This window comes from Cyprinodon tularosa, unplaced genomic scaffold, assembly GCF_016077235.1.
Source record: "Cyprinodon tularosa strain WSP-4 unplaced genomic scaffold, ASM1607723v1 ctg96, whole genome shotgun sequence".
NCBI lineage: Eukaryota > Metazoa > Chordata > Actinopteri > Cyprinodontiformes > Cyprinodontidae > Cyprinodon > Cyprinodon tularosa.
The window spans coordinates 346,608-373,137 of NW_024039740.1; the positions used below are offsets into that span (position 1 = coordinate 346,608).

At 36.9% G+C, this 26,530-nt stretch overlaps 1 protein-coding gene across 2 annotated transcripts in view; it reads right to left on the reverse strand.

The window, feature by feature from the left end:
• Positions 1-896: 896 nt before the first annotated feature.
• The window catches only part of nxph2a (neurexophilin 2a), a 30,800-nt gene continuing 5,166 nt past the window's right edge, over positions 897-26,530 (reverse strand). For both annotated transcript variants that reach the window (XM_038275454.1, XM_038275452.1), the window contains exon 3: positions 897-4,326. In XM_038275454.1, coding sequence (XP_038131382.1) covers positions 3,580-4,326 — 747 coding nt within the window. In that variant the 3' untranslated portion in view covers positions 897-3,579. The remainder of the gene's footprint in view (positions 4,327-26,530) is intronic.

Genomic DNA, 26,530 nt, shown 5'->3' on the forward strand with positions numbered 1-26,530 from the left:
AGACTGCAGCTTTTTTAACACGGCAGACCCTTTGGCTTTGGACACTCAGATTTAGCTGTTAGCGTTAGCCTCCAGAACCAACTAAATCTGGATTTATGCCAGGAAGATATACTATAATCTTTTAACAAAGCCTTCCTTCTGACTTGTCCCTTCAATTTCATATCTCATTAGTTTCATTTGGTCTTGAACTCGTTCAGCAATCAATGTCAATTAACCGAGATGTGTTATTTGTATTCAATATGAAGCTGTAAATTATGTAAACTCATTTTATCGTCACATAAGTGGGCATTTTAAAAGCTAATACTCTGAGAAGCGAAACATAAAAACAGAAACACATATCAGCATGATTTTTAAGGATTTGGATGAGTGCAGGCAGGGAGAGACTTGATGCTGAAGGAGTAGCTGCCTCATGCTGATCAGATAAGAGTAATGGAAGCGAATGAAAAGACCCCTGTCTCTGATGGCCACAGCAAAATGGATGTGCTCCCTCAGGTGTACCTCTGGTATCATCCACGCCTGTTGACACAGATTTATTGCCCATTAAAAAGCTACACCGAAATGTACCTCTTAAAAATGGTGTGTTTATCCTTTTGAGGAGTCCTTTCAGGAATGAAACGAGACAACTTTGAACATCAATAGACCAGGGCAGACTTGGTGTGACAAGATGCTGGTAGCCAATTTGCTCTTAAGATTTAATGCCATAAAGACTTAAAGTGATCCTGAACTATTAAATGTTAAAATTAAAATCCTTTGAATATGAACATGTGTAATCACACTACACACATACATGTTTTCCCCCTTTTTCCCCTCTTTTACAGGAAACGAACCAAGTGGGAAACAAAAACACAATGTGAAATTACAAAAATGGAAAATAAAGCAGTCTGTGACAATGGGCGGTAGGTTTAACATTTATGTACATGATAGTTCTGATAAAACACCAAAAGCACACATAATGGTAGATCATTTAAGGAAAACTGAAATAAGCTGACATCATTTCCTCTGAAGCCATGGTAAATACATCTGGTTTTAGAGTTACATATTAAACACACAGCATTGGCACGAGTAAAACTAAAAATATCACTGTACAGTAGAGACTCTGGTTTATCATACACCTCACCTCGCCCAAAAGGTGACAGGATCATTTACAGATGATGGGACCATGAAGTAGCATCAACTGAAATAATTGCAGTGTCATCTGTGTCACATGCCCTAACCTAAGACCCCGGGGTGTGTGCAAGCAACGCAATCTACGGCTTTCTGTGTGATGATGCTTTTCAGCAAAACCTTTTAAAACTGTCTTGGTGATTGCAATGTCAAAGCACATTACACCGTGTACTTACAGACTGGATGTTTTCCACTTTAAGTCTGCCAGCTTAGTCTTGCTGCACGATTGGGAAAAGCCTGATGTCTCAAATATATTCCCACTTCTTAAAATTACAGATTTCTTTTTTTTTTTTCTACCTCAGCCCATTTCTTTCCGTTTTTCAGCTTCTCTTCTCTTGGTGAATAGAAATTCCAAGGCTAATTAAAGCCTATTAAAGACAGGTAATGTCAGGGCTGCTAGGAGGACCATGACAAAGTACTGATAATTGTCTGCCAGACTCACTAAATCCACCTGTCCTGCAATTATTACATCCGCCTCCCCTCCTCTCCTGACACATTAATCCACTGCATGGCTCGCTCGGCAGGATGATGCCTCAAACTGCATCCTGCAAACACAGATGTTGGATTTCAGACCAGTTTAACACACACACACACCTTCGGGTAATTGGGACAGGAAAATCCACTCTAGAGCTGAAATTTAATGCAGTATTTCTACCTCTTGAACTTTTCCACAAAACCTCAATTTAATTGAGATTTCATGTGATTTCTTTAGTTTTATAACACTTTGCTTCCATTTTGCATCAGACGTCACTTAAAAACATGTAGGCATTGGTAGCAGAGGAGCTGCATAGATCCACTGCTCAGGAAGGGGAATACGTTATTAGGTGCTGTGCACATGTTCTTGTTTGTGAGCATGGAAAAACTGTAAAAAACTACGTAATAGGTTATCTGTGCACACTGAACTGAGAGTTACTGTATGGATACTTGGTTGTTTGACCATTATAAATTTGTGTTGGACTGGTGACCTGTCCAAGGTATATCCTACACCCTACCAAACACCTCGCAACCGAGGATGGATTATCACTATTAGATTTGCACACTACAAATCTGGCTTTCATTAAAGCCATTTTTTGAAGGAAACCCTTAAGAAATCTCATGTGCAGTTTACCATAAGTCATTTAAGGTCCACAAATAAAAAAAAAAAACACACTAAAATATGCTCTGGTCACTGTTTTGTCTACATGCAAACCATCTGTGACAAAAACTAACAGTAGAAATTAACTTAAGCATACTGTTCTTACAGTGAAACAAGGTTGTGGCAACATTGTGCTGTGGAGATGCTTTTTTTAAGTTAGGAAATTAGAAGAGTTAATTGGAAAATAGAGGATGCTAAATACATGGTAATGCTGGAAAAGAACCTGCTAGAGGCTGCCAAAAAGTTGAAGCAGGGGTGGAGGATCACCTTCCAGCAGGACAACAGACCTAAACACAACCCTGGCCAAAGCTCTTTAGTTAGCATTCCTCAAAGTCCAGAGATATTACCAATAAACTCCTACAAAGATTCAACTTAAAAAAGAAAAAAAAAAGCACAACCCAAAAGACCTTTAGATTTTACTGCAGTAAAAAGGATTTACATCTTCACCTATGGGAGATTTATGTGGAAAAGTTCAAGCAGAGGGAATATGTTTGCAGAACACTAATTCTGAACAATTTCATCAGTCTTTAAAACAGATTAGATCAATGCATTTAGTCATGTTCAAGGTTGAAATGCTTGGTTATTGTCCTGTTAAGCCATACATGAGAAAGATAACTACAAATGTATTAATCCTTGCTTATTAAAATCCCTAAGAAAAGACACTCGCTGAATCAATTTGAAATAATTGACGTTTTTTTTCAGTTTTCCTTGCATAAATGAAAATCAGTTATACCTCAAAGTCAATAAACCATTTACCCATTTTTTAAATAATATACTGCATTATTGAATCACTGTGTGACCTACTAAATAACTAAATCTTTTTAGAAAATAACTATTAAGATGAATCAAAATAGCGTCATATGTTAAGTTAGAATTATTACAATTAGCAGACACAATTTTTGGCTCCAACACTGGCAGAATGCAGGTTTGTACTTTGCCCATGGTCTAGCTTTAAGGAAAACATCTGGACAACACACTAATTACGATAACGAGCCTGTTCTGTTGTGATGGGAGCTAGCACTGCTTTTTGACCTCTTCAAACCTCTAAAACCAAGTCTGAAGACCTACTGTTTGAAGCTTTTTTTTTTTTTCCTGGATACATGTGCTATATTTACAGAGGTTTTGTCAAATATTTCAAGTGTATATGTCTAAATGCAAAGTGACTTTGTTTGAGCAATTTTAGGTATTCAGGGTTATTTTTTTAGGGACAGTAAGTTTAGAGTTTCACATTTACATAATTTGGAGAAAAAACACAAGGCTGCTGCCACCTAACAGTTATGTCATCCTGTGGAAGAATATGGTGTTTCACTGTGGTAGTTGTAGTCAGGGCATACCTTCTGCACCAGTTTATAGTCCACACTATAAAAGGCTATATAGATGCATATGACTTTGAAGGGTTTCGAGCACAGCCATGAAACGTGGCTCTGTGTGTGCTCCTGATAGCACACCGTGGACGGGTCATAGCCACACAGGGCGGTCTTCTTGTTCCGGTCTGTTTTCTCGTATTCAATGCGACAGTTGAACGATTTGGTGTCTTTGTTCTCCAATGTGGACTGCTGGGCGATCTCGAACTCCACAACCTTAGAGGGTGGCACCAGGCTGACAGAGACGTTTCCCATTCCTGTGGAGTTATGCCGGAAGTAAACGCTGAACGTTCCGTTCCCGTGGTCCACGATCTTCCCAGTTATCAGAAGGTTGAGCTTGACTGTCTTGATGTTTGAGTGGAAATCCCCCCACCCAAACATCTTTTTGAATTTGCCAGTCTTCACGATGGGTCTGCGTTTAGTTCTGGCCTGTGCACTCTGAACATCTGTCTGGTTAGATAACCAGTCCCAAAAGTCCTCCGTGTTCTGTAAATATGCCATTTCCCTCATGTTGCTTTTGAGCTCCGGGGAGCCTCTGGCAAACAAACGCAGGGGGTTGAGAATCCGTGGACTTGCCCCCGTGGGAGAAATCTTGTGTCCGTTGTCACCGTCCCTCCACTCGATGAGCTCCGTGGCGCCTCCATGCACTTTCCTGCACGTGACCTACATAAAAATCAGGGGGAAGGTAGAGAAAAAAAATAAAGTTAGATTAAAACTTTGCAAAATTTTTTGGGAGATTTATGAGAACCAATAAATAATTCAGAATCAATTACTCAATAAATGTTTAATTATTCATTTGCCTTTTACAGCTATCCAAAGAAACTTTAGAAAAATATAAATATGATTACATCTATTCACAGTTGATTTTCTTAGTTTCGATATAGAATTGCATCAGCAGGTAATAAAGCACATATTAAAATAGACGCATCACGCCGGGCATTCAGCCTTCAAAGCAATTAAAATATGATTCACAAATATTATTTACAACCAATTACTAACCAATTATTCTTTGAAATCCTAATCATTTTTCTCTGCTTTCCTTTAACAGTACAATGTTGACTTTCTTAAAGATACATTTCTGTTTGGGACTAAGGTAAAAATTGAAGAAATAAGAATCCACTGCTGTGGAGTAATAAAACCTGGAGTGCTAATGTAATTTGACTGTAAGCATACAGAAACAAGTTTCCAATAATGTTTAACTGATGTAACCAAATACAAATGCTAAAAGGTTTTTAAAACAATTGTGCATAAAACAGATGTAATACATATTTTTTTGTGTCATTTTTGTTAAAGCAATTAAAGTGTCCAACTAAACAGATTTTTTCAAACAAAAACAAAAAATCCTAGTTTGATGCAGATGGCAGAAGATCACCCAATATCATAGTGCTATGATGTCATTCGCCAAAGTGAGGTGCTTTGCAAATTGCTAATACACTTCCTTTCACAATGTGACTCTGGTGAAGTTATGATGTGCCTGATTTGTGTTTTAAGTTGGAGTATTAATCGGTTCTAGGTAAGCTGTTGAACCCAAATTAAACTTATTTTAGCTGCAAGTCTTAGAGGGGAGTGTTGGCCTAGTGCAGCGGTCACCAACCTTTTTACCGTTGAGGGCTAATTCAGGGGCACTGAGTCACAGGAAGGGCTACCCATACTGACCTGTGAATTGCAAGGGTCAACGTTCACCTAAACTTCATACATTATAAACATATCTTTATAATTTTTATTTAAATTTATAATTTTCTTTTAGATATTTTTTTTATTTTGAAATCTCTATAAATGCTTAAATGCCATATATGATTAAATGATGAAATGTTCTATAACCCAATTAAAAAAAGAAGAGCAACAGAATACAGTGAAATTTCAAACGTAGCTCACTGTTGAGTCGTTCTATTTTCAGAAGACTCTAAGGGTCCTTGAGGGCCCCTTGGTGCCCGCAGGCACCATGTTGGTGACCCCTGGCCTAGTGGTTAGAGCCATGCGCTTGTGCGTTGAGAAGGTTGCAAGTACTTGGTTTGATCCCTGCAGCCTGCACTCTGGGTTCCTGAGCAAAACCCTTAACCCCTCATTGCTCCCCGGGCGCTACACAATGGCAGCCCACTGCTCCCCAAGGGGATGAGTTAAATGCAGAGGTAATTTCTCCAATGTTAAATCAATAAAGTTCAATTATTATAAAGTCAAAAAATAGAACCAACTTAGAAGTGGTAAATAATTGTGGTCTGCACCTTTCTGTGCATGCCAGTCATGTCAAACAAGAATTTAGATCCTGCATGGTGAATCCTGTCTCTAAAAGGAGGAATTGCAACTTCAGGTGGGATTGCATTTTCTACCAGAAAGGAGCAGTATAAGCAGAAGTGACAAAACGTAGTTGTGGCCACATAACAGTCTGACAGAAGTTTGCAAAAATTATTCCTTCAAGCTGCATGAAGTTCGAACTAATTTTTTGCATTTACAGTTTGTTTTGAGATCAGAGCCATTTCATAGCTTTCTACTTCCCAATTTAATTCACTAGTTTTTGTTAGGTAATTTTAGGAGTCATCATTTTAATCCTCTTTATAACTTATATTTCTGTTTCAAGAGACCCAAATACATTGATTTCTGGAGCGTTCTTTTCAAATTAAATTCAAATTGTTTTTTTTGTTTGTTTTTTTTTCCCTTTGAGCAACATTTGTTTAAATATTCAACCTACAGATGAAGGTATTTCAGGTTACTTGAGCAAAAATAAACTATCATAGCATCAACTAGCATTAGCTGCCTAAGATTCATGTTCAATTTCTCAACTGTTTTTTTGTCAGTAAGATTTCAGAATCCCGCACTAATGTCCACCACTGTTGTGGTATCATAACGTATGTCAGGCATTGCTCTAATCCAAACACTGCATTCAAATGTGTTCCATTCTTGTTTGTATCCAAACCCCTTTTTGCTTCAGGCTTGATTTCTGGTCCACTTCAGATAAAGCTGCAGTAATTCACAGCAATAGGCTTAGCTAGTTTTATTAGTAATTAGTAGTGCTCTCTCTCCCCCCAGGCCATGTTATAGGGATCACTGAGAGAAGCAGATGTTGAGAGCACACGGCAGCGGCTGTTTGAATCCTCACCGAAGATGCTGTGCACTACTCCCAGACTAATTATAATTTTGCTGTAAGCCTAACTGAAACACATGTGTACAAAGCTAACAAAGTAGGTCGTCTGGTTCAATTTGTTTTGTCGCACTCACATTACCAAGCTCTCCATCTGACACGTAATAGGGCTGCATGCATCCTATGCTGCTCTTTTATAATTACAGCTTCTTTTAAATGCTGCTTATGTCCCCCGCTGCAGTGGCACCCTAACGCCTAAAGCGGAGGAAAAAGACTCGGCTATCTGGGTATGGAATGTGAAATCAATAAGTCTGCTAGAGAAAGTTAGACTAGCCAATCCATCAGCCTGCAAAATGCTTAATTAAGACAGTTGTTTCCTGTAAACATGGATAAATGAGGCAACAATGTAATAATGTTCCCCCTGTGTAGTTCATGACAGCCACAGCCATTTAATCGACCAGGCACCGGTGGCAATATCCCCAGCAGATGCTCTGCGTTTACTAGTACCTCAAGTGAGCTCTGTTGTTAATTTGATTTAACTCCACGAACAAAAAATAACACTTCTGACCGGATGTAAAATCTGTGCAGTCCCAGCAGGAACATTTCTTCACCCTTGGAACCAAACAAAGAAGTAACTCTTGTTTTCTCCAACAACCTCAAACTGTTTTATCCATTACACAGTGCGCTTCATGCTGCGTTGCTCCAGAGGTGAAACTAAATTGTCTTTCATTGTGAATCTCAGGTGAGCTTTGTCGAGGATGATTATAATGGAAATGAGAGAGCAGTTTTAAGCATGATGAGCAACTGGGGAAATTGCTGTGACAACAGGCGGATCAGCGCAGGGATATCTAATACTTAAATGCCTTGGGAGAGATGAAGCACAGGAAACTTAAAAGCTTGTACTCAAAACACAGGCTTTTCTTTTGCCTCCTTTCTAACTGTCTTTGCCAACCCCTTGTTCATTTAGGTGAGTGTTGTCGCAAAAAAAAAAAAAAAAAAAAAAAAAAAAAAAATCTGACAAAAAGAGTATGAGTGTTAGTAAAAAAAAAAAACAAGGCAAGGTCTGATGAAGGAGAATCTACAAAAGCTTAATTAAGATTTCTTAATCGGTGCTGGAGCGCTAGAGGCATTTCAGGGGGACTTGAAACAAGACATTATTATGATAATAACTGCAGACTTCATTTCAGCAGCACGAGGCAAAGATTGGTGAATATCTGTCTGTGTGGTATGGCTTCTTCCTTTTCCTGTATGTCTGACAGAAAAACAAAGAAAAATGCATGAACCTTGCCCTGATGCAACACATCAGTTAATGTTATATCAGACTCGCTAACAAATTCTGAACCTGTGACAAGTCTTTCAAAATATATTGAATATTACATGGTATGAACATCATTTTCCTGTTACAAAACAACTCTAAATCAAGTCACAGACTTTGCATCACTGTTAACACCAAAACAAAATACTGCATATTTGCACCATATATATTTGGTTTTAAATGCTCTTAACTTCCATATTATTGCGTTTTGCACCATGTTTTTTCTCCCAATACTGTTTACATTTGATCACTGCTGCACTTTATGAAATAGTAATGTTCATTTCAGTGCTAAACTGCTGCTTATTTACTACCTGAAAGCTATACAAAAGGACATTTAGTTTTGTATACATTATGTGTATACAAAATGAAAATAAAAGTCTGACAAAATAACTGATTTGTATTATTAGCTCAGCTATTGCACCCTCCACTTTTGTAAGCAACCGCTCGCAGGATGTACAAAAACAGTGAAAAAATAAAAATTTAAATCAAACATTGAAGATAGATATATCATTCTAGTGTATTCTTATCTTTGTAAAGGAAATGTCTGTGTTCACATCTTTAAGCTTTCTATCCCAGATTCTTCCGTGAAAAGAGATAACTCGGGTCAAACTATTTAAATAACACTTCATAATGTATATGTATTAAATAACCATGAGACATAACAATAGATTTTTATATAAATTGTAATCTTGCTCAGACCAGAGAATTTGCTTAGGGTCACAGAAGGCAGTGCTTACCAACTGTGTTTGCTTCTCCATGAAGCATTTTATACAACTCCAGTATCACACCCTGCCACATCATTACATTTTACATGTTTGTAGATGTGGACATTCCCTGATTCCAGGCATATCAAAATAAATGATCAAATTTTAGTCAGGGGATCAAAAGTAATCAGAAGCAAAACTTCACAGACCACAATTTGGGTTTTACTCAATTGAACTGGCTGTTTTAGTTTCCTATGTGCAGTTTATTTTAATTTACATAGATCAGGTAAGCCATGCCTATATTGTTAATAAGGTTAAACTGATCTACTCTCATTCCCAGCTTGAGGCCTCCTAAGTATGACCGCTCATTCTTGATAAACAAATCATCCATATGTACCAACTGCTCAGTCACAGTGGGGGACAACACAGGACCAGCCGGGCCATTGCCCATCTACATAATAGGGTTGACCTTTTGGAAATCCTTCTTTTGACATGAAACCCCAAGCATTTAAATAAATGTTCATGCTCAGGTTGGAACATATATAGAGGGTTTTTCAAAATGTTCTCAATGTACAAGCTCACTAAATCATCTAGAATCCTAATCTTGTTCATGTTTTCTTCTCTTATGCCCACCCTTCAGTTTTTTATTGCTGGTTTTGTCTATTAAGCTAAAAAACTTTTTTTGGTATGCCTGATGTACAAAAAATCTAGCAAAAATGCTTGCATATGATGGATAAGTTATGGGTACATTTTGTGTAAGTTATGAGCACGCTGAACTATGCTGGTAAACGTCAACATACGACAAGTACTTATGCCAGTGTATGTCAGACGTCACCCAAAAGTTATAGGTAAGTTATCTGATCGTTGACATACGTAAAATGTAAGTTACTCATAAGTTGTGGTGTCTAGCTTGTCCATAACCTATGAGTAATGTGTGCATAACTTACGAGTAACTTTTCTTATCTCTAACGCATATCAACCTATCTGAAGTGTTCCAGACGACCACTGAACATCATACATTTTTTTATTTAGAGGAGGAAAATGAGGACAAAGATGTTGTGGAAGAGGACGCCAGGAGGGCAGGAGCCTGGTTTGGTGTAGAAGGTTTACAGCCGTACATGTTGGAGCCCTTGCCTCGCAACGCTGCCAGTTCTGTTAGCTGTACGCCTGCTGCAGACACAGACGTCCATCCCCGTGAACACTGGGACAGAACTCAGTGGTACAGTAAATGACTCTTATTTCTTATTTCAACCATTGTGTATATTAACTGCGACATACGAAATGAAGAACCCCACCCCCCCCCCCCCCCCCCCCCCCCCACACACACACACACACACACACACACTATGGTCAACAATATGGTCTGAAAAAGAGTACTTTTATATACATGTTTAAGACAAAATGATTTAAAATTTAAATATGATTTCCATACGGCTAAATGTATTCTTCTTCCCAGTGTCTTCAAATAATTTACTTTGTTTACCTCTATTCTCTGAGCTTCATTAAAAACTGAAAACTGTCAACACAGCATTGTGAGTTATACTCACAGGTGGGATGCCAGACCAGGTCATTTTATATAAGACAGCACTTGGACTAGTGCCTGCATGTATAATTACACTGCAAAGCACTGACTATTACACTTTTCACTCAAATAATCTCCTTCTTTCTGTCCCTTACTCTGAATTGGGTAAAAGGCTAATCTTGGATCTTGTTAGAGATTTTTTGTCACTTTAATACTGTAGAAAAATCCATTAGATGCACAGTTAAGAATACATACAAAATACTCAGACATAAATTAAAGGAACAATAAGCTAAAGTTCATTATTTTAGATTTTTTTAAACAACTTTTTTTTTAAGAACTAACCACCACTTTAATGTGGTGGAGTGGTTTTAGTGCCCATATGATCTCAGAGGGTATGTTGTCGGGGGCATAAATGCCCCTGATAGGGTCTCCCAAGTCAAACAGGCTCTTGGTGATGGGTCAGAAAATAATGAAATGCTAATTTGAATTATAAAAATAACAATAAATACTCACTAACCAATTTTAGGTCTCCTGGTACCTGGTTTTCCCAGATTTAGTTTCTACTAGTGATGGTGATATGAAGCCTCATGAGGCATTGAACCATTTGGGCTAATAGCTTCAACGATCCCCGCAGTTCATGAAACTTCATGTGAACATGTCACCACCTACTGGTGGAGTGCATAACTACAGTTAGTAATATAATCTGTGATTTTTTTTGCAATTGTTTTTCTTTATCTTTTTTGCCATTTAAGTTCCTTTGAAATTGTTAATGATTGGTCTGTGTAATACAATCTTTTGTAAGTTTCTTTACTGTGTAAAGTGTCTTAGAAGAGAAAAACCAGTTAAGGTACACCTTTTTTTTTGCCATTTTAGTGAAATAAGCTCAAGCAGACAGTGAAAGTGTTTGTGCAAATTGGACAATGATGAGCAAAATGAAAGATGTTAGTCATTTTTATTCAAACAATAAAAAATAAAACATGTTAGGTTTTTTCACAGTTTTTAGTTTTAATCAGGTTGAAGGTAATGTGTTCAACCAATCTTTTGGTTAAACCAACCTATCTAATTTGGCAGTGTTTTTACCCAATCTATGTTTGTAGTAGGGTAAACAAAAACAAATTAGTCATATTAGCCAAAATACTTGTTGTGTTTTACTCGCAACTTTCAAAAGTCTGGTTGTTTTTCCAAACGGCAGCAACTCTCCTGCAAACTCCCACATCTTGACTGAATACTAAAGCTGTTTAAATGCCTGCGCAAGTTCCGGGAGAGCTGAACTGCTTCCCGATGCTTATCTCATTGTGTCCAGACAGCAGTAAACACAGTTTTGAATGTTTTAAAGATGCATCAGGGACAATTTTTTTTTTTATTTCTCCTTTTTCAGCCCACCTTTAGAGGTAGCCTAAAAAAATGATATCTGCATTAGGTTGGCACAGCCCTGTCCTCAGGCACATTTGGGGACCGCCTACTGATCCGACTTGACTCAAGCATAAAGGTGCAATACCCAGTTCTCAGAGGGCATTCAGGCTTCCACCCACAGTCCAAAAACATGACTGCAAGGTTAATTGGTTTCTCTGAATTGCCCTTAGGTGTTAGTGTGTCCTTTAATTGTTGTTTGTCCTGTGTGTTTCACTGTTTCCCTGTGATGGACTGACTGGTGACCTGTCCAGGGTGTTTCCTGCCGTCCACCAAAAGTCTGCTGGATATAGGCACCAACTCCCCCACAACTCTGAATGGAAGAGTGCATAGAAATAGACTGATGAATGGTTGGAATCCCTCTCAGCAAAAAAGGAATAATAAGAATAAAAATAGCAAAAAAACAAGTTATCTTGCAAGTTGGGAAATTCTTCATTACTAGATACAAAAACTTTATATGGATAATTATTTTTTTATATCTTCATTGTGAGTTACTTTTTTTGAGTTAGTTGAACCTCCACGGTTGCAATAATATGCACAATCTTTCTATTTGTGGAATAACTTTTAAGAAGATACTTTAAAAGAGTTTGGTGCGCTTTAAATTACATATTATTTGTTATCTACTTACTGCAGGCAGGACACACAAATGTGACTTAGACTAATCAACATCCAAATAATGGAGAAGTTTCGGTGGCTGAATGTGTCTGTGATGGTAAAAGCATGAGTAGACCTGCCTGTTAACCTTTTCCCTTTTCAGCTGGGGCCTAGTTGGTCTTGGTCAAAGTGACATTTAGAATTCCATCTAAGTTTTGCCAAAACGCCTTTATGTTCGAAAGCAATGGTAGGATGGAAAATAACTCTTTTTATGCCTCCTATACAACCATCTTGCATGTAGTTAGTGGTTGTTATGGAGACTTGGCATCCTCCAAATGTTCGGTGCATTTTTTACTGGAAGCTTTGGGAATGGTTTCATCCAAGTCTTAATATGCATGACAGTGAAACCAAAGCATAAATCCTTCTAGAACGGCATGGCCCGTCTGGGAGAAATGTGCCCCTGTGTCGAGACACATTTATATCCGAAGTCAAGGTTTATTAACAAAAACAAACAAACAAACAAACAAACAAGCCTCTAAACAACATAAAAAAGAAGTAAATAAAAAATAGCTTTACTGACTTTTGTTTCATAGGTAAATGAATGTGGTCCAAATATTATAAACTTTTTCCAACATTATTTTTTCTTTATATATGTAATAAAATATTATAATGTTAAAAACATTTGCTTTTCAAATTTTTTTATTTCTGTGTATAAGTTATGCAATTTGAAAACCATTACTAAGATAAATATTTTTTTCACCTCAAGCATGATATTTAAAATACTGTCAGACAGCTTGTTAAAAAAAACATATTTATTGCTCATTAATACTAGCATAGATTTCTCTATATTTACATTTTAAAATAATAAATAGAATTGTTTTAGAACAAAATGCTTGCTATATGCCTGATAATAGCACTATTTATGGTGTACTAAACCCATGTTAATTAAAGTGTAACCTATGTTTGTATTAAATGAATCAATGAACTCAAAACTCATATATGTGCCACACATGATCATTTTATTCATTAAAGCTAATAAGTTACTAAATAAAGCGCAGAGAATTTATATTTAAAAATCCTAGTAGCTTCAGTTATTCCATAGCAGAATGAAGGAAATAATAAACTGCGTATATCCCGCACAGAAGGCTACTTCATGAAAAGGCCTGAACAAAGAGACAAACATTCAAACTAACATTTACACCTATTGTCAGGTTTGATAAATCACTTTACAAAATGTTCTTTTTTAACACTGGAACATAATTGCCTCTAGAGAAAAACAGTACAGAAGCACAACGCATTCAGGCATTTGTATACTAGCATATCTGAATGGTACGGTAAAAAAAAAAACTATTCTGTCTTAACAGCTTTTAAAAAAAAAAAAAAAACCTTTCAAAGCCAGGTTCTCCTTTTTGTATCACAGAAAAAATGATGTTTATTGTTCAATCTCAGAAGCACCTACAGGCTTTCATCTTCACAAGCACTTATTGTAGTAGGTCTAGTTTACACCTTTTCATGTTGGTCAGAAGTGCATCCTAAGCTCAACAAATCTCTCTGATGACAGCTTTGTTCTTAAATTAAATTTGAAAATATAAAGAATGTTTTACTCTTTTGCATTTAACAGAGAAGATAACACTACAAAGAATGTTTTTTTTTCTTTGAATGAATGTCATTTTAAATATTTAGGTGCATGTCTTTTTTTCTGTTTTCTGCAATTGTAAGTTTCAAACAGAATGTGCAGCAAATGACTTTTTTTTAATTAAGAAGACATTTTTTAGTTTAATTGAGAGAGTTAACAACTGAAATCCAGACAGTAGCCTGAGCAGCAAAGATTTACGCGGATGAATCAGTCTCGACGTTTGTCTGTAATGACCATTAAGGAGCTGGCTGCCTGTTTGTCCCGTGGGTAGACATATCTTTTAGAGGCCTGACATAAAGGTAATTGCCACAGTGACCAGAACTGCCCTCTAGAAAGTTATTAAGAAGCCAGTGACATCTGGCATCTGCATCATGTGAGAAGACACCATTAAAGTGTATTTGCAACAAGAAGCTGGCTATGATGCGCTTGGCTGTGATGGGTCCAAGGCCGCGGGCGATTTTTGCCATTTTTGATGGCAGCCACAGAAATGTGTCTCAGTCTGATACAGCTAACGGTACAGTCTCATATAGGTAAGCAAAACACATTTTCTTTTAAATTAACATGCTGCCTCTGCGCCAAATATAATCTGTTTGAATTTTTCATACAGGATTTGTTTTTCTCCCAGCATATAAGGCTTGGATATGTGTCTGGGGGAAAATGGTGTTGGGCATTTCTCACAATAAACAAAATGGGCAATTAACCTGCTCATCAGTGCAAGCAGAGTAGTCCCAATCATGCACCCTGCTGTTCTTCATGGATTTATCTGTGTAAATTGACCTCACTTTGGTGGTGCAATCCATTTCTCCACTAATTTTCTGTGCCTGAAGCTTCATTAACTTGATACCTTCCTGCATTGTGCAAATCTGGACACTTCACTAAAATTGCACCACCTTCAATATCGCCTGTGGTATTACCTTTCCAACACCACTGAAACACAACACCTGTCAGCTGCTCAGCCGCTGCTGTTAGCATTAGGGCACAGATTGGCTGCAGCAACTTGCTTTCAAGCATCCAACATGACAAACAGCTCAGCTGACATTAAAACCATTCTCAGCCCCACAATCTCCCACCTGCCCAAAGACCTTCCCGGCCATCTTCCTCTTGATGTTACGGGGCATATAATTTGTAATGATTCACATCCACAGCCGATTCCAGGAGAGGAGCCCCTTGAGGCGATTTGAAAGCACTGAGCAAAGAGCCTCCACCCCGCTGTAGAATAGATTGGTGCTCTGATCGCTGGAACAGCCTCACGCTCCAGAGCCATCACTTTTAATCAGAGGCCGGTCGGGGAAATACATGGCAGGTGCTTCAGCACTGTGGTGGATCGCAACAGCAAATCCACACTGGGGTGTGCCTTACCAATCACAGAAAGCTACCGTTAGTGTGTGCGTAAGCCTGCACCATATCTACTACCCTTCAGTATAATCCTTCAGTCCATTACCAACCGACCTCTGTGGGAATTTAGACAGCTTAGTGCCTGCACTCATCTGCTCAACAACTTTTAAATCCTAATTTATTATCTGACTGATATTCTTTATGGTAATTATTGACAGCAGTGAATATACAGTGAGCTTTTTGATGTAATCATGTTACAATATATTATACTTGATTTGCTCAGATCAGATTAGTGCCAGACTTATGTAAAATATAAGTTTTAGCTTTAGGTATTACCAGGCTTTGAAGTTTTTAGGCCTACTTTTAGACCTAAAGAAAAATGAATTCCACAAGACCAGTTTACAAAAGTAACAGTTATGTACAAACTACATAATAAAAACCCCGACTTCTTATAATCTATGTTAGCACTCAGTGTTTTTAGGACATATAACATCACATTTCATGGTCAGAAAAATTTTAAATCTAAAGAATGGGGATTTTTTTTTCTTTTCCATGAGGTTTAACAGTTCTTTCACATTTCGAAGCAATAGCTGCCCTCTCCTCTCGTCCCTTCCTCATGTTAGCCACTATATTAATCTTCAGCTGAACCTTTTTTTCTTAGTGTCTGAACCAAATGAATGAAAAATTGTTTGACTGCAACTCCTGTCTGATAAACTGTACATCAGCATTTTACCTTCCAACCACATTTGAAGCATTGGCTCAACATGACCTTGTAAGGCTATAGAACAGGATAAAACCTAATGACAGATGGACATATTGAGCTCAATAAGTGTTACAGATTGCACCCTAAGAATAACCTTTTGACAAATATGATGCTGTACTGTAATCTAACCTACAAAAGTAAAAACCAAAAAACAACACCTGGATTATTTGCAAACAAGTGACACTTTAACTTCCACTACATGTATCACACATATATAAAATAGGCTATTCCAGTAGTTTGAATATCTGTCGTTTGTTCACATATCAGACTAGAAATATTGTTCAAAATAGGACGAATATTTAAAGTTAATTTAAATCGTGCAAGGATTTTAAATATTTAAATAACAGGTTTTTTCCATGCAGCTCCCAATAAATGCTTATAACTCTCTCCATACGGTTCTTTCTTTTTTCATGTTAATTGCCATGCAGTGCAGGTAAGTGAATAGATAGGGATATGGAATAAAGCAAGTGAAATGTTTATAATGTTATGCATCACTTAGAACTGTCCCCTTCCTTTGATCATTAGTCTGTGTTACTCACTCCATGTTATCTCAAAGACTGAGAAACTCAAATTATGATAGAAAATGTGTTATTAAAAAAAAAAAAAAATCAAATTCTCTATTCTTCCATTTACTGGATCGTAAATATGAAAGCAGTAATAAGATTCTTAAGGGAAACATGTTGTGTAATATAATCAATTGAATTAATTGTAAGCTCATTAACTATTATGAAATTAGCTGTGTTAAATGAAAACAGAATTAAAAAGTGATAAAAAAAGAGAAAAACATATCATGTGTGCTTGCAGTATAAAGATCTTCTTTTATTGTATGGATTGGCAAAGTAAGTTATAACATATAAAAAGATTACTACATAAAAAATATTTAGTACATGAAAATCTAATTAGAAAATGTACATGATGTGATATTTTATGGGCATATGGGGTTCAAGCAACAGCCAGAATTTGCAAACCAGAAAATCTCAGTACTTACAGTTTGAGGTACCTATAATGCAAATCCATATTGATTGTCAATAGAGCACTCAGCTTTTTGGACTTAGTAACATCTTCCCTAATCTAAGGAAAATATCCTCACAATACCTAAATAACAGAGCAATCCAGACTGGCTGTGCTTTAGTTCACATTGAAGCTACATCTGAGCAACATCTCACTCATCCTTCAAACAATCCCTTGAAGACTTATATTTGTAAAAATCATCACCTCTCCCATCACCTCCAACAGTAGATCATGCTTCACCTGCCCATTTTTGCACCTTCTGCTCCACCTTTATTATCATTTAAATGATTTTGGCAGCTAATTCTAACTCCATTTAAATAACTTTTTCTTCTGCACTAAGCACTGTTTTTTCACTTCCGAAATTCTGCTTAAAAAAGACAAAATCTAAATAACCGTGAAAACTGAATAAATTATTTAATAGTATACCATATATGTCAATAATAATGTTGATAATATCTTTCTAGATAGGTGTTTGGGCCATTGTCCAATTTCTTAAAGGCAAATATCTTCCTATTTAACAACCAGGAAATCTTAAAGTATGAAACAACGCACAGGAGGCAAACCAATATGAACACGTAACAGCAGAGGGAGATATTAGAAATATTAGATATTAGAGGGAAATATACAAGTTATTTAAATATTTTCAAAGAAAACTCTTAAGAGCAACAAGTCTGAACACAGCTTAAAAGTAAAAGTTGTACAAATACTAATATATATGCCCTTTGATTTAATTTTGCAATTGTCAACTTTAGCGGAGAGAGGCCTAAACAAAGTTCAGTTTCTCTAATACCATCCAGAGTTAGGGCTGGGTATTGTTAAAAAAATTTCGGTTCCGGTACCAATACCGATACCTTCACTTCGATACCGGTTCCTGAACGATACTTTTTTCGATACCAGTTTTATAATATCAATTCGAAAAAAAAGAAAATTACACAACATAAAAAAGTACAAATCTTGAGTTTTATTTTAAGCTCTGTTTTTCCATTTACATTTTTCCTCTTACATAAAAAAATAAATAATTCAGTGTCTAATATTCACTGTTACATTGTGAGGACCTTTTTACTTAGCAGTTTTCCTTTAGAAAAATTACCATGTCTGACAAACAAGCCCGTTGAATGGGATCCTACTGACAGCGCACCGCTGGTATGGGGGGGGTCTGAGCGGCTCCGACAGAAATATTGAAGGCAGGATGAACTGACTGCACTGATTACGTTTTCAGGTGGATTTTCCCACTTAAAAACATAATAAAACTACTTTATTCCCACTGATCACAGCAAATATAGCTGCAAGGCAAATAAAGGATAGAGTAGCTCCGCCCAACGCGCGTCTGACCCACTTTGCGACCGCGCAGCCAGAGCAGCAAAGCTTCTTCAGCAGCGCGTCAGAAGCTGGTACAAGCAGCAAAAATGAAGCAGCAGACGAGATTTTGCTGCTCTTGCTGCGTCCAGTTTGAAAGCAGCATGATTCACTCCGCTCTGGCTTTGCTCTGCCCACGGGCTGCTGAGAGGAGGATGGTCGCGCTGGCTGCGGTCCGCTCTTCTTGCAGTCAAACACAGAGCGACTTTCTGCTCTTAAATTATTTCCGTGCACGATGTATTGCATTGTGCACTATTAGCATCAGTCTTAATAAAGTGAAGCCGCACTTTTGACCTGGGGGGCATGTAAAGGGGTTCCGCGACGCTGCAACCAGTTCACAAAAGATACACATGAACCCTGGCTGTAGGCGTGACCACCTGTGTATTTTTCCTGGATGACGCAATCACCTTAAGTGTTCCAGCCAATCACCGAAACTTGGTACCGAAAGACGAGGCATGTTTCGATACTCTGTAGAACCGAAGCATTTCGGTCGGTACCATAAAAGTACCGAAGTTCGGTACCCAGCCCTATCCAGAGTTACTGTTTTTTACTCTCATGTAAAATAAAAGTCCGATCCATATTCTTTTTTTAGACACTATGTACGCTTACTTCTAACGTTTTAATTATACTAACACAGACATAGGCTCCACTTGAGTTATTCTGGTGTCAAAAAGTGTATTCAAGCAACATTTTCTGAATCTGGCTTCTTGTGCCCTCCTGATGTTACTTGAGGTTCTTCTGTGATTAGCATAAATTATAGCATGTGACTTAACCCTCCTCTGGCTACCATAAATCTTATAATGTGAGTCATTATTCATGTTTACAGTGTCAGTGTAGCTGTGCTCTACCTCAATCACAGAGTTCAGTATTTTTCTTCTGTGTCAGAGCAGTCTGACTCAAATGATGCCTAGAGTCATCTAATTTGGACAGTGACAAACTTGACTGTTGGAATGTTCAGATGTTCTCTATCGTTAAAGCCACTCCCTGCAAGAAGATATACACTAAAATCCAAAGCTTGTTCACAATTCCCTTTCCTTTTGTAAACAAGCTGTATGCATGAAATTGTAGAAACCTGATTCAGTATTCAGTTATAAAGAGCTAAACGTAAAGCAGCCCCCACTCATCCTCTGTTCTTTGCCCCATTTGACCTGCTTTCACACATCTGTGTGGAGCTTTGCTTTTAACAGGATACAGAAATACCCACCACTGAGTAAATAATGCTCAAGCATCACCTTTGTATGCATCAGACACTGTGGCATATATGCAGTCATATTCAGTAGAATAAATTATGTTCAGATTAAGCTTGTTTAAATAATTTAAATTAGCAATCTTTTATTAAGCCCACAATGTGTTTCATTTACCGAAATAAATGAACTTTCCACTTATTTTCTTATTGACTATAATTGACCATATATTAGAGCTTCTTCTAAATCAGGATTCCACAATTATGGCGCGTATCAAACAATTCTATGGCATCAGCAATGCAACTTGGCCTCACAGCAATAAAATATGTTTAAAAAAGTGGCTGAGTAACCTATTTATGCAGTTAATTTGCAGGGATATTGAAGCACACTCAGATGCTGTGTAGATAGCACTGAACACTAAGTTTAGATTGTCAGATGATCCTCAAATGGGAAAAGATGGAAATTACACAAAACAATATCTTATTTTGTCCTCGTGTGGCAGCACATCCTTCCTCCCAATGCACAACCACTATATAACATAGAGATGTTTCTAGATGACACTAATACTTTATGGACATGGAATGTATTGAGTTGGATTTCTTAACATTTAAACGTATATTTTCATATAATCGGAGGCAATATTCATTTATACCTATGGCAATGTGATTATTTTGTTTCTTTAATGATTTATCAACATCTCTTGATGATTCAACATTCTCTGTCCTCTTTATAGCCACAATTTTGAATAATCACAGTTCTGTGTATAAAACTGACTTTTTTTCATCTTGCTTTTAGAATTAAAACCACCTGAAATGAATATATCTTTATAAATTAACATTTTGGATCAACTGGAAAATTTAGCACCACCTATACCTACACCAAATACAACAGTGGGCCTTTTAATACCACACCCATCTAAAGTCTAGGGTTGGTGTAATCTTAATAAAGTTATAAAGTGATAAAGTAGTAAAGTAGTAAAACCATGTAAAAAAAAAAAAGGTGTTTATCTGTGAATTTGAAAGAAAAAAATATTTGATGGGATTCCCCTCAAAATACTACTTAGCTTTTTCCTATTATTTTTATTATTATACAACTGATTATTAATCTACTTCATGGATGGTAAAAGACTCAGTGGAAATTCTCAAAATGAAGACATGCAGATAATAATAACAGTAATAATGATAATGAGACAAATGGATCAAAAATCTGTTCAGGGAAACTAAGCAAATCTGGATGCTTCCAACTGAAACTGCTGGTGTTTGTCCCGCCTTTCATCATATTCCAAACCTTCTAACTAACTGATGTTTAGCTGAAGTGAATGAGACAGGTGACATAAATAAAACAGCAATGAATGCATGAGTGAGCGAGAAGAGACAGGGAGTAATGAATTTGTATGTGTGTGGAGGGATATGTGTGTGTGTGTGTGTGTGTGTGGGTGTGTGTGTGTCAGTTAGCTGTCGGAGATGGTAAGAAAATAATAATATGAGTTTACTGATGTTTCAGAAAATTAGATTTCAGACAGCAAATACAAACACTTTTCTAACCTGTAATTAGATATTACATGTAGAAATTTCAAGTTTTACTCAAATAATGAAATGTTCAAAACAAGAAGGAGGAAATACGTGTATTTTTAAGTAATGTAATGGTGCTGTAGTGATATTATATTCTCTATTTATAGCAATGCTAATAAACCAGTCATAATATCAAATCTCTAAAAATCATTATATGGTAATACTTCTTGACCTTTCTATTCTCTGTTATATATCAAAAGTATTCAATTCAATTCAGTTTATTTATATAGTGTCAATTCACAACACATGTCATCTCACCAGATCATACAGTCAAATTATAGTATATAAGTATAGTACGGACATTTCTGTATATTTGTCAGGATTAAAGTTAAGGATTAAAAAAGTGAAAAACCAATGCAAAGATTAACAGCAATTCAGCAATGACTGAACAACTATTTTGAGTTAATACTAATAATAATGCATCCCTATTAATTAAATCAAATGCTACAATTTAAAATTTCTAAACTAAAGCTCAGTCAGGGGCAGAAACAGCCTGCTTACAAAGCAAAGTCTTTAAAGCAGCAAGTGTCTGTGGAGCTTTCAGGTGGTTGAGGAAGGAGCTGCACAGGCTAGGGGCAGCTGAACAGAAGGCCCAGTCAACCATTGTGCGAGGCAGATGGAGGAGGTTGGTGTTATGTGAGTGGAGGGAGCGGGTGCATGAGTGGGGTGTGAGGAGGTCCTTGAAGTATTCAGCATCATTGCCATGAATACACTGGTGGGTGATGAGGGCAGTTGTGTAATGCATTTTGTAGATAATGGGGAGTCTGAAAGGTTTGCAGAGAATTTGGGTGATGTGTTCTTCTCTGGAAACTTCTAGCAGTTATAGATGTGCTGCATCTTCTACCTATTTTTTGAAGAAATCCCTTTGAGCAAGGTATTGCCCTATACTGCTTTTACCAGAGTTTCTAATTTTAAACAAGAAATGGAACATCACACTAGCAACAAAAAGAAATATAATTCTATTAAATTAATTGTATTACTGACCATTAATTCTTAATGGTAAAATATTCTGGCCTGGAATGTATTGATAAAATACTTATCAATTGGAAAAGCATCTAAAAATGAAATATATATAAGCCTATATATATAAGATATATTTTAAGCCTAACGAAGGCCTAAAGAAAGTGATTTGATGGCATTTTTCTAAGTCACATACTTCACTTTAAACTGAAAGGGGAGATTATAAAAAGGATGTTTCTGGACTTCAGATGAATGTTAGGCTGATTCAACTTTCATCCAAACTTCTGAGCCAGACAACATCTACATCAGGAAGAATCAAATCCCTTATTTTGATTCAGATCAAGGTGTTTCACCACTTATGAAATATGCTGGATCTCAGCAAGTGGGCACTTTCAAATCCCTTTCATTTTACTGTCCATTCTGGCACAAGTTATCAGAAGGCTAAATGATTCTAAACTATTAATCTCACTGGGACTGGTTATTAGTAAGAGCAAAGGAAATACCTATAAATCATTCAACAAACTGGAGGAGGATTATCCTTTATAGCATGCTGGGGGAAAAACACAGACATGTGGAAGTTCTAGACAAAAAATAAAAAATTTAGAGAGTGGACCCCCGCCAGGCAGCATATTTTGACCGATATTGTGATTTACACCTATAGCTAAAACACACTATTTGGACCATTGCCACATTTTAATGAAATGTTCCTTGGCATGAGGGACACCTTTGGTAATAGTTCCTTAAAAACATTTTGTAAGTTTATAAATAAGGCACAGCGTGTGTCGGCAGCCTCTGGTGTTTGTTCTGTTCTCACCTTCTTGATTCACTCTGCTTTTTTTATTTGATCAAAAGATCGAGACCTTTCCCATGTTTTAGTCTTCAGTAATACTTCTGGACTTCTTTGAGTCAGGCGCTAAACCTGTCAATAGTCACTGCTGCCACTCTCTAGTTTAGGGGGCAACTGCTGGTTCCGCTTGTTCAAAGTCTGACATTAACAACCAATACAGAAGATTCCCTTAGGTTGTATTTATATCTCATTTGATCAGAATAAGACCCATTAAGTTGTCACGTTTCTTTTGTTTTGCATCTGTAGGTCAGAAGTTTTTTAATGGTAAACCTGGTAAAAAAAAAAAAATGTTTTGAAAGGTCTGATCCGAGGTGTGTGTCAACTGTGCTGTCCAACAGTTCCGCTCATGTTAGCTTTATATTGCTGCTGAAAATAAATCAAAATCAATGCAAAGGATAGAAAGAACTTAAATCCAATTATATATTAAAAACCATAATCTAATGTTCATCTGATAAGCAGGTAAAATCACAATAATTACTATACTATTTGTCAAGATTTCTGTAAATACAGATTGTGTCAAGAGCTCATAATGAGCACAATCTGTAACAATGTTCAGATTGTGCTCATAAATTTTTTTTAACAGGCATTAATAATTAAAATTACACTGAAAGAAATGTAGGTGATTTAAATAATTCAGTTTAGTGAAAACGGACTAAAATATCAATTGTGGCACACTTTGTGACATCCTGCTTCCTGCCCATTTGAGAATGAACTGCGAAAGGCCCTTGGGGTGAAAATGAGATGTTACTGGGCTTTACTAAGTGTGGGAAAGTTAAATGTAGCGATGCTGTCAGATGTTGGGGAAGTGTTAACGACGGTCTTGGCAGGAGAGGAGGAGTCGGTAAGCGGAGCGTCTTAGAAGAGAGCCTCCAGGTAATCTGGATACTTGTTTTATCTCGGAACCTGTCACATACCACAGCAGCAAAGCCCTCAACACTTCACTTTTAGGCAGGCGTTACCTTTCAGTGCATCATCACTTTCATAATCCCCTTACATGGTCAGAGCACTAACTCCTTGTGCAAGCTCCTGACACCTGCCGCACACCTCGGGATTTCTGATAGCAGGGATTGAAGAGGATAATACCACAAAGCATGTAGGACTCAGTGTAATTATCTCCTGGCCAATTTTAACACCTTACAACAACGATAAACTTTGTACATTATTCAAGAGGAATCATGGTGCCTTGTACGGTTAATATTCTGTCAGGAGTTTTTTTTTTTTTTTTCAGATTCCAATTTAAAAAGAAAAAAATTTCTGAATGTTCCTCTAAACTTTTTAGTGCTTCTCTGTGAAAACTATCGTTTATCATTTTGTTCTTTCCAATTCCTTGCTGGAAATGATAAGAGTAAAAAAAACACAAAAAAACAGGCGGTTGTTTTGCTTGATTTGTTCAAACGTGCATCCGCTAAATTTGACAGAGTAAATGTTTCCATACTAAAAGCTTACTGAGCAGCGTCTGATTTCACAGAAAACAGCTCCCTTTGAAGAAGAAACGAGAGCTGGCAAGACGTTACTTCCTTTCTCTCTGAGACGCTCTGAAGACAGGTACATCACAAGAAATACACAAAGACACTGGGAAGCTGACAGAGCTTTGTTAGGGCTGAAAATGACAAGCAGCAAAAGAAAGGCCTCTAAAGCTTGGCGGCAGGAGGAAATGTAAAAGTAGGAATAATCAGAGGGTGAGATTTATTGTACTTATTCTGAAGCTGTCACACCTTGCCTTTTTACAGGGAAACCATGCAGTTTTTAATTAAAGAGGTCAATCATTTTCCTGAGCTCTGACATGTGGTGTGATTGCCTGCTACAGGACCGAAGCGGGTGGTAATTAAAAACTTTGCACGTCAGACAGTAAAAAGCAGAAACCGTTGGCTGGTTTGAGACATAAGAAGTGAAAATGCAGAATAAATGAAAGAAAATTATTTTATAACATTTGATTCAGATTGCATCCTTTCACACTCTTATTAACACCTCTATTGTGTAACAATCTGAGGTCAAGATAACAAATTAGTTTAATGTATTGAACAAACAAGTTCTAAATTAGAAACCTATAAAATATACATTTTTTTTTATAAAAATAAGTAAACTTATAATTCCCTAAGCTCTGATGGTTCCATTGGTGTTTGTGTTGATGGTTACATCTTTTTATAAGCCGACCACTTTAGCGACCATAAAAAAGGTTATTGTATTTTAATGGGATGCAAAGGTTTGTCAACCAGCGCCAGACTTTTACCTGATTTCTTTATGTTATAGATGTAGTGGCTGAAAGAAGGGCAAACATACAATGCATCAAAAAAACAAAACAAAAAAACATATAAACATATTAGTGATTTTCCTTCTTATAATGTAATCTGTCTGTCTGTCTGTCTGTCTGTCTGTCTGTCTGTCTGTCTGTCTGTCTGTCTGTCTGTCTGTCTGTCATCTATAAAAACATAGTAGAAACATATTCTAGAGAGAGAGGGGAAAGAGGAAGGGAAAAGATTTCTTGACATTATGTGATAGACAAACACTGACTTCTCTACAAATCCAAATCTGATTAAAGGCTTTTATCTATGCCTCTACCATCTTTGAAAATATAGTGAGAGAACCTGTGACCAAGTCTTCACAAACTGGTTTAAGCACAGATCCAATGGGGATCCTTACTGCATAACTTCCGAAATTGTTCTGTTGAATTTTGCTCTGTGATTTGATTAAGCCGTTCCAATACATGAACATGCTTTGATCTTCATCATCATTCTCTTGTAATTCTGGGGTTTTATTAAGTGTTGTTACCCTGTTAGGGTAGGGTGATCTGATCTGTTTCCCAGTTTGGTGGAGAAAATCCCAGCAGCAGGAAGCTGTCACCACCATAGTTCATTTGTAGGGATGTTGTGTTTATGATGGTGGTTTTCTGCTATATGTAGACCAGTTATGCATACAGTAGACCAGTAAGCTACATTTTTTTTTTCATCTGACAAACTACAGAGAGGATTTCTTATGCGTCCCTGTAACCAATTTAACTTCTGAATGAAGGTGGCTGCAAAAGACAGAAAAAAGCAGCATCTATTCAAATGCATATCATGTTTTTTTGTGAAAGTTAAAATGTTATGCATGTACATTTTTTCTTCAACCTTACAATTAAACACAACTTTGTTCTGGTTCATCACAAAAAATAAAGGTATAAAGCATAAGTGCGTGGTTTTAGTTGTCACAGCCCAGCTCAGAAAGAAGAGCAACGCAGTCAACAGTCTGTTAAACAGTAATAGTTCTACATCAGAAAATGCTGCCCGTTTTAGATATTGCAGAGCAGTAATGACAGAGCTATAAGGTAGCAGAGGCTCCCGCTCTAAGGCGCCCAGGGCTGAAAAACAGCTATAAAAATTCATAGCTATGGACCAAGACCACAAATCTCAACAACACATTTAACATTATGTTTCCTCCATCAAAAACACCAAATCCGATCAGAAAGATGACTGAAAAAAACAGCTCTGCATTTCAGTTTATTCTAAACAGGGGTAATGTGGACTCAATGATGCAGAGCATTTATTTTCCTTTTATTATTAATAAATTATTTTAAAATTTGTGACCATGTTATTTAGCTAGAGCT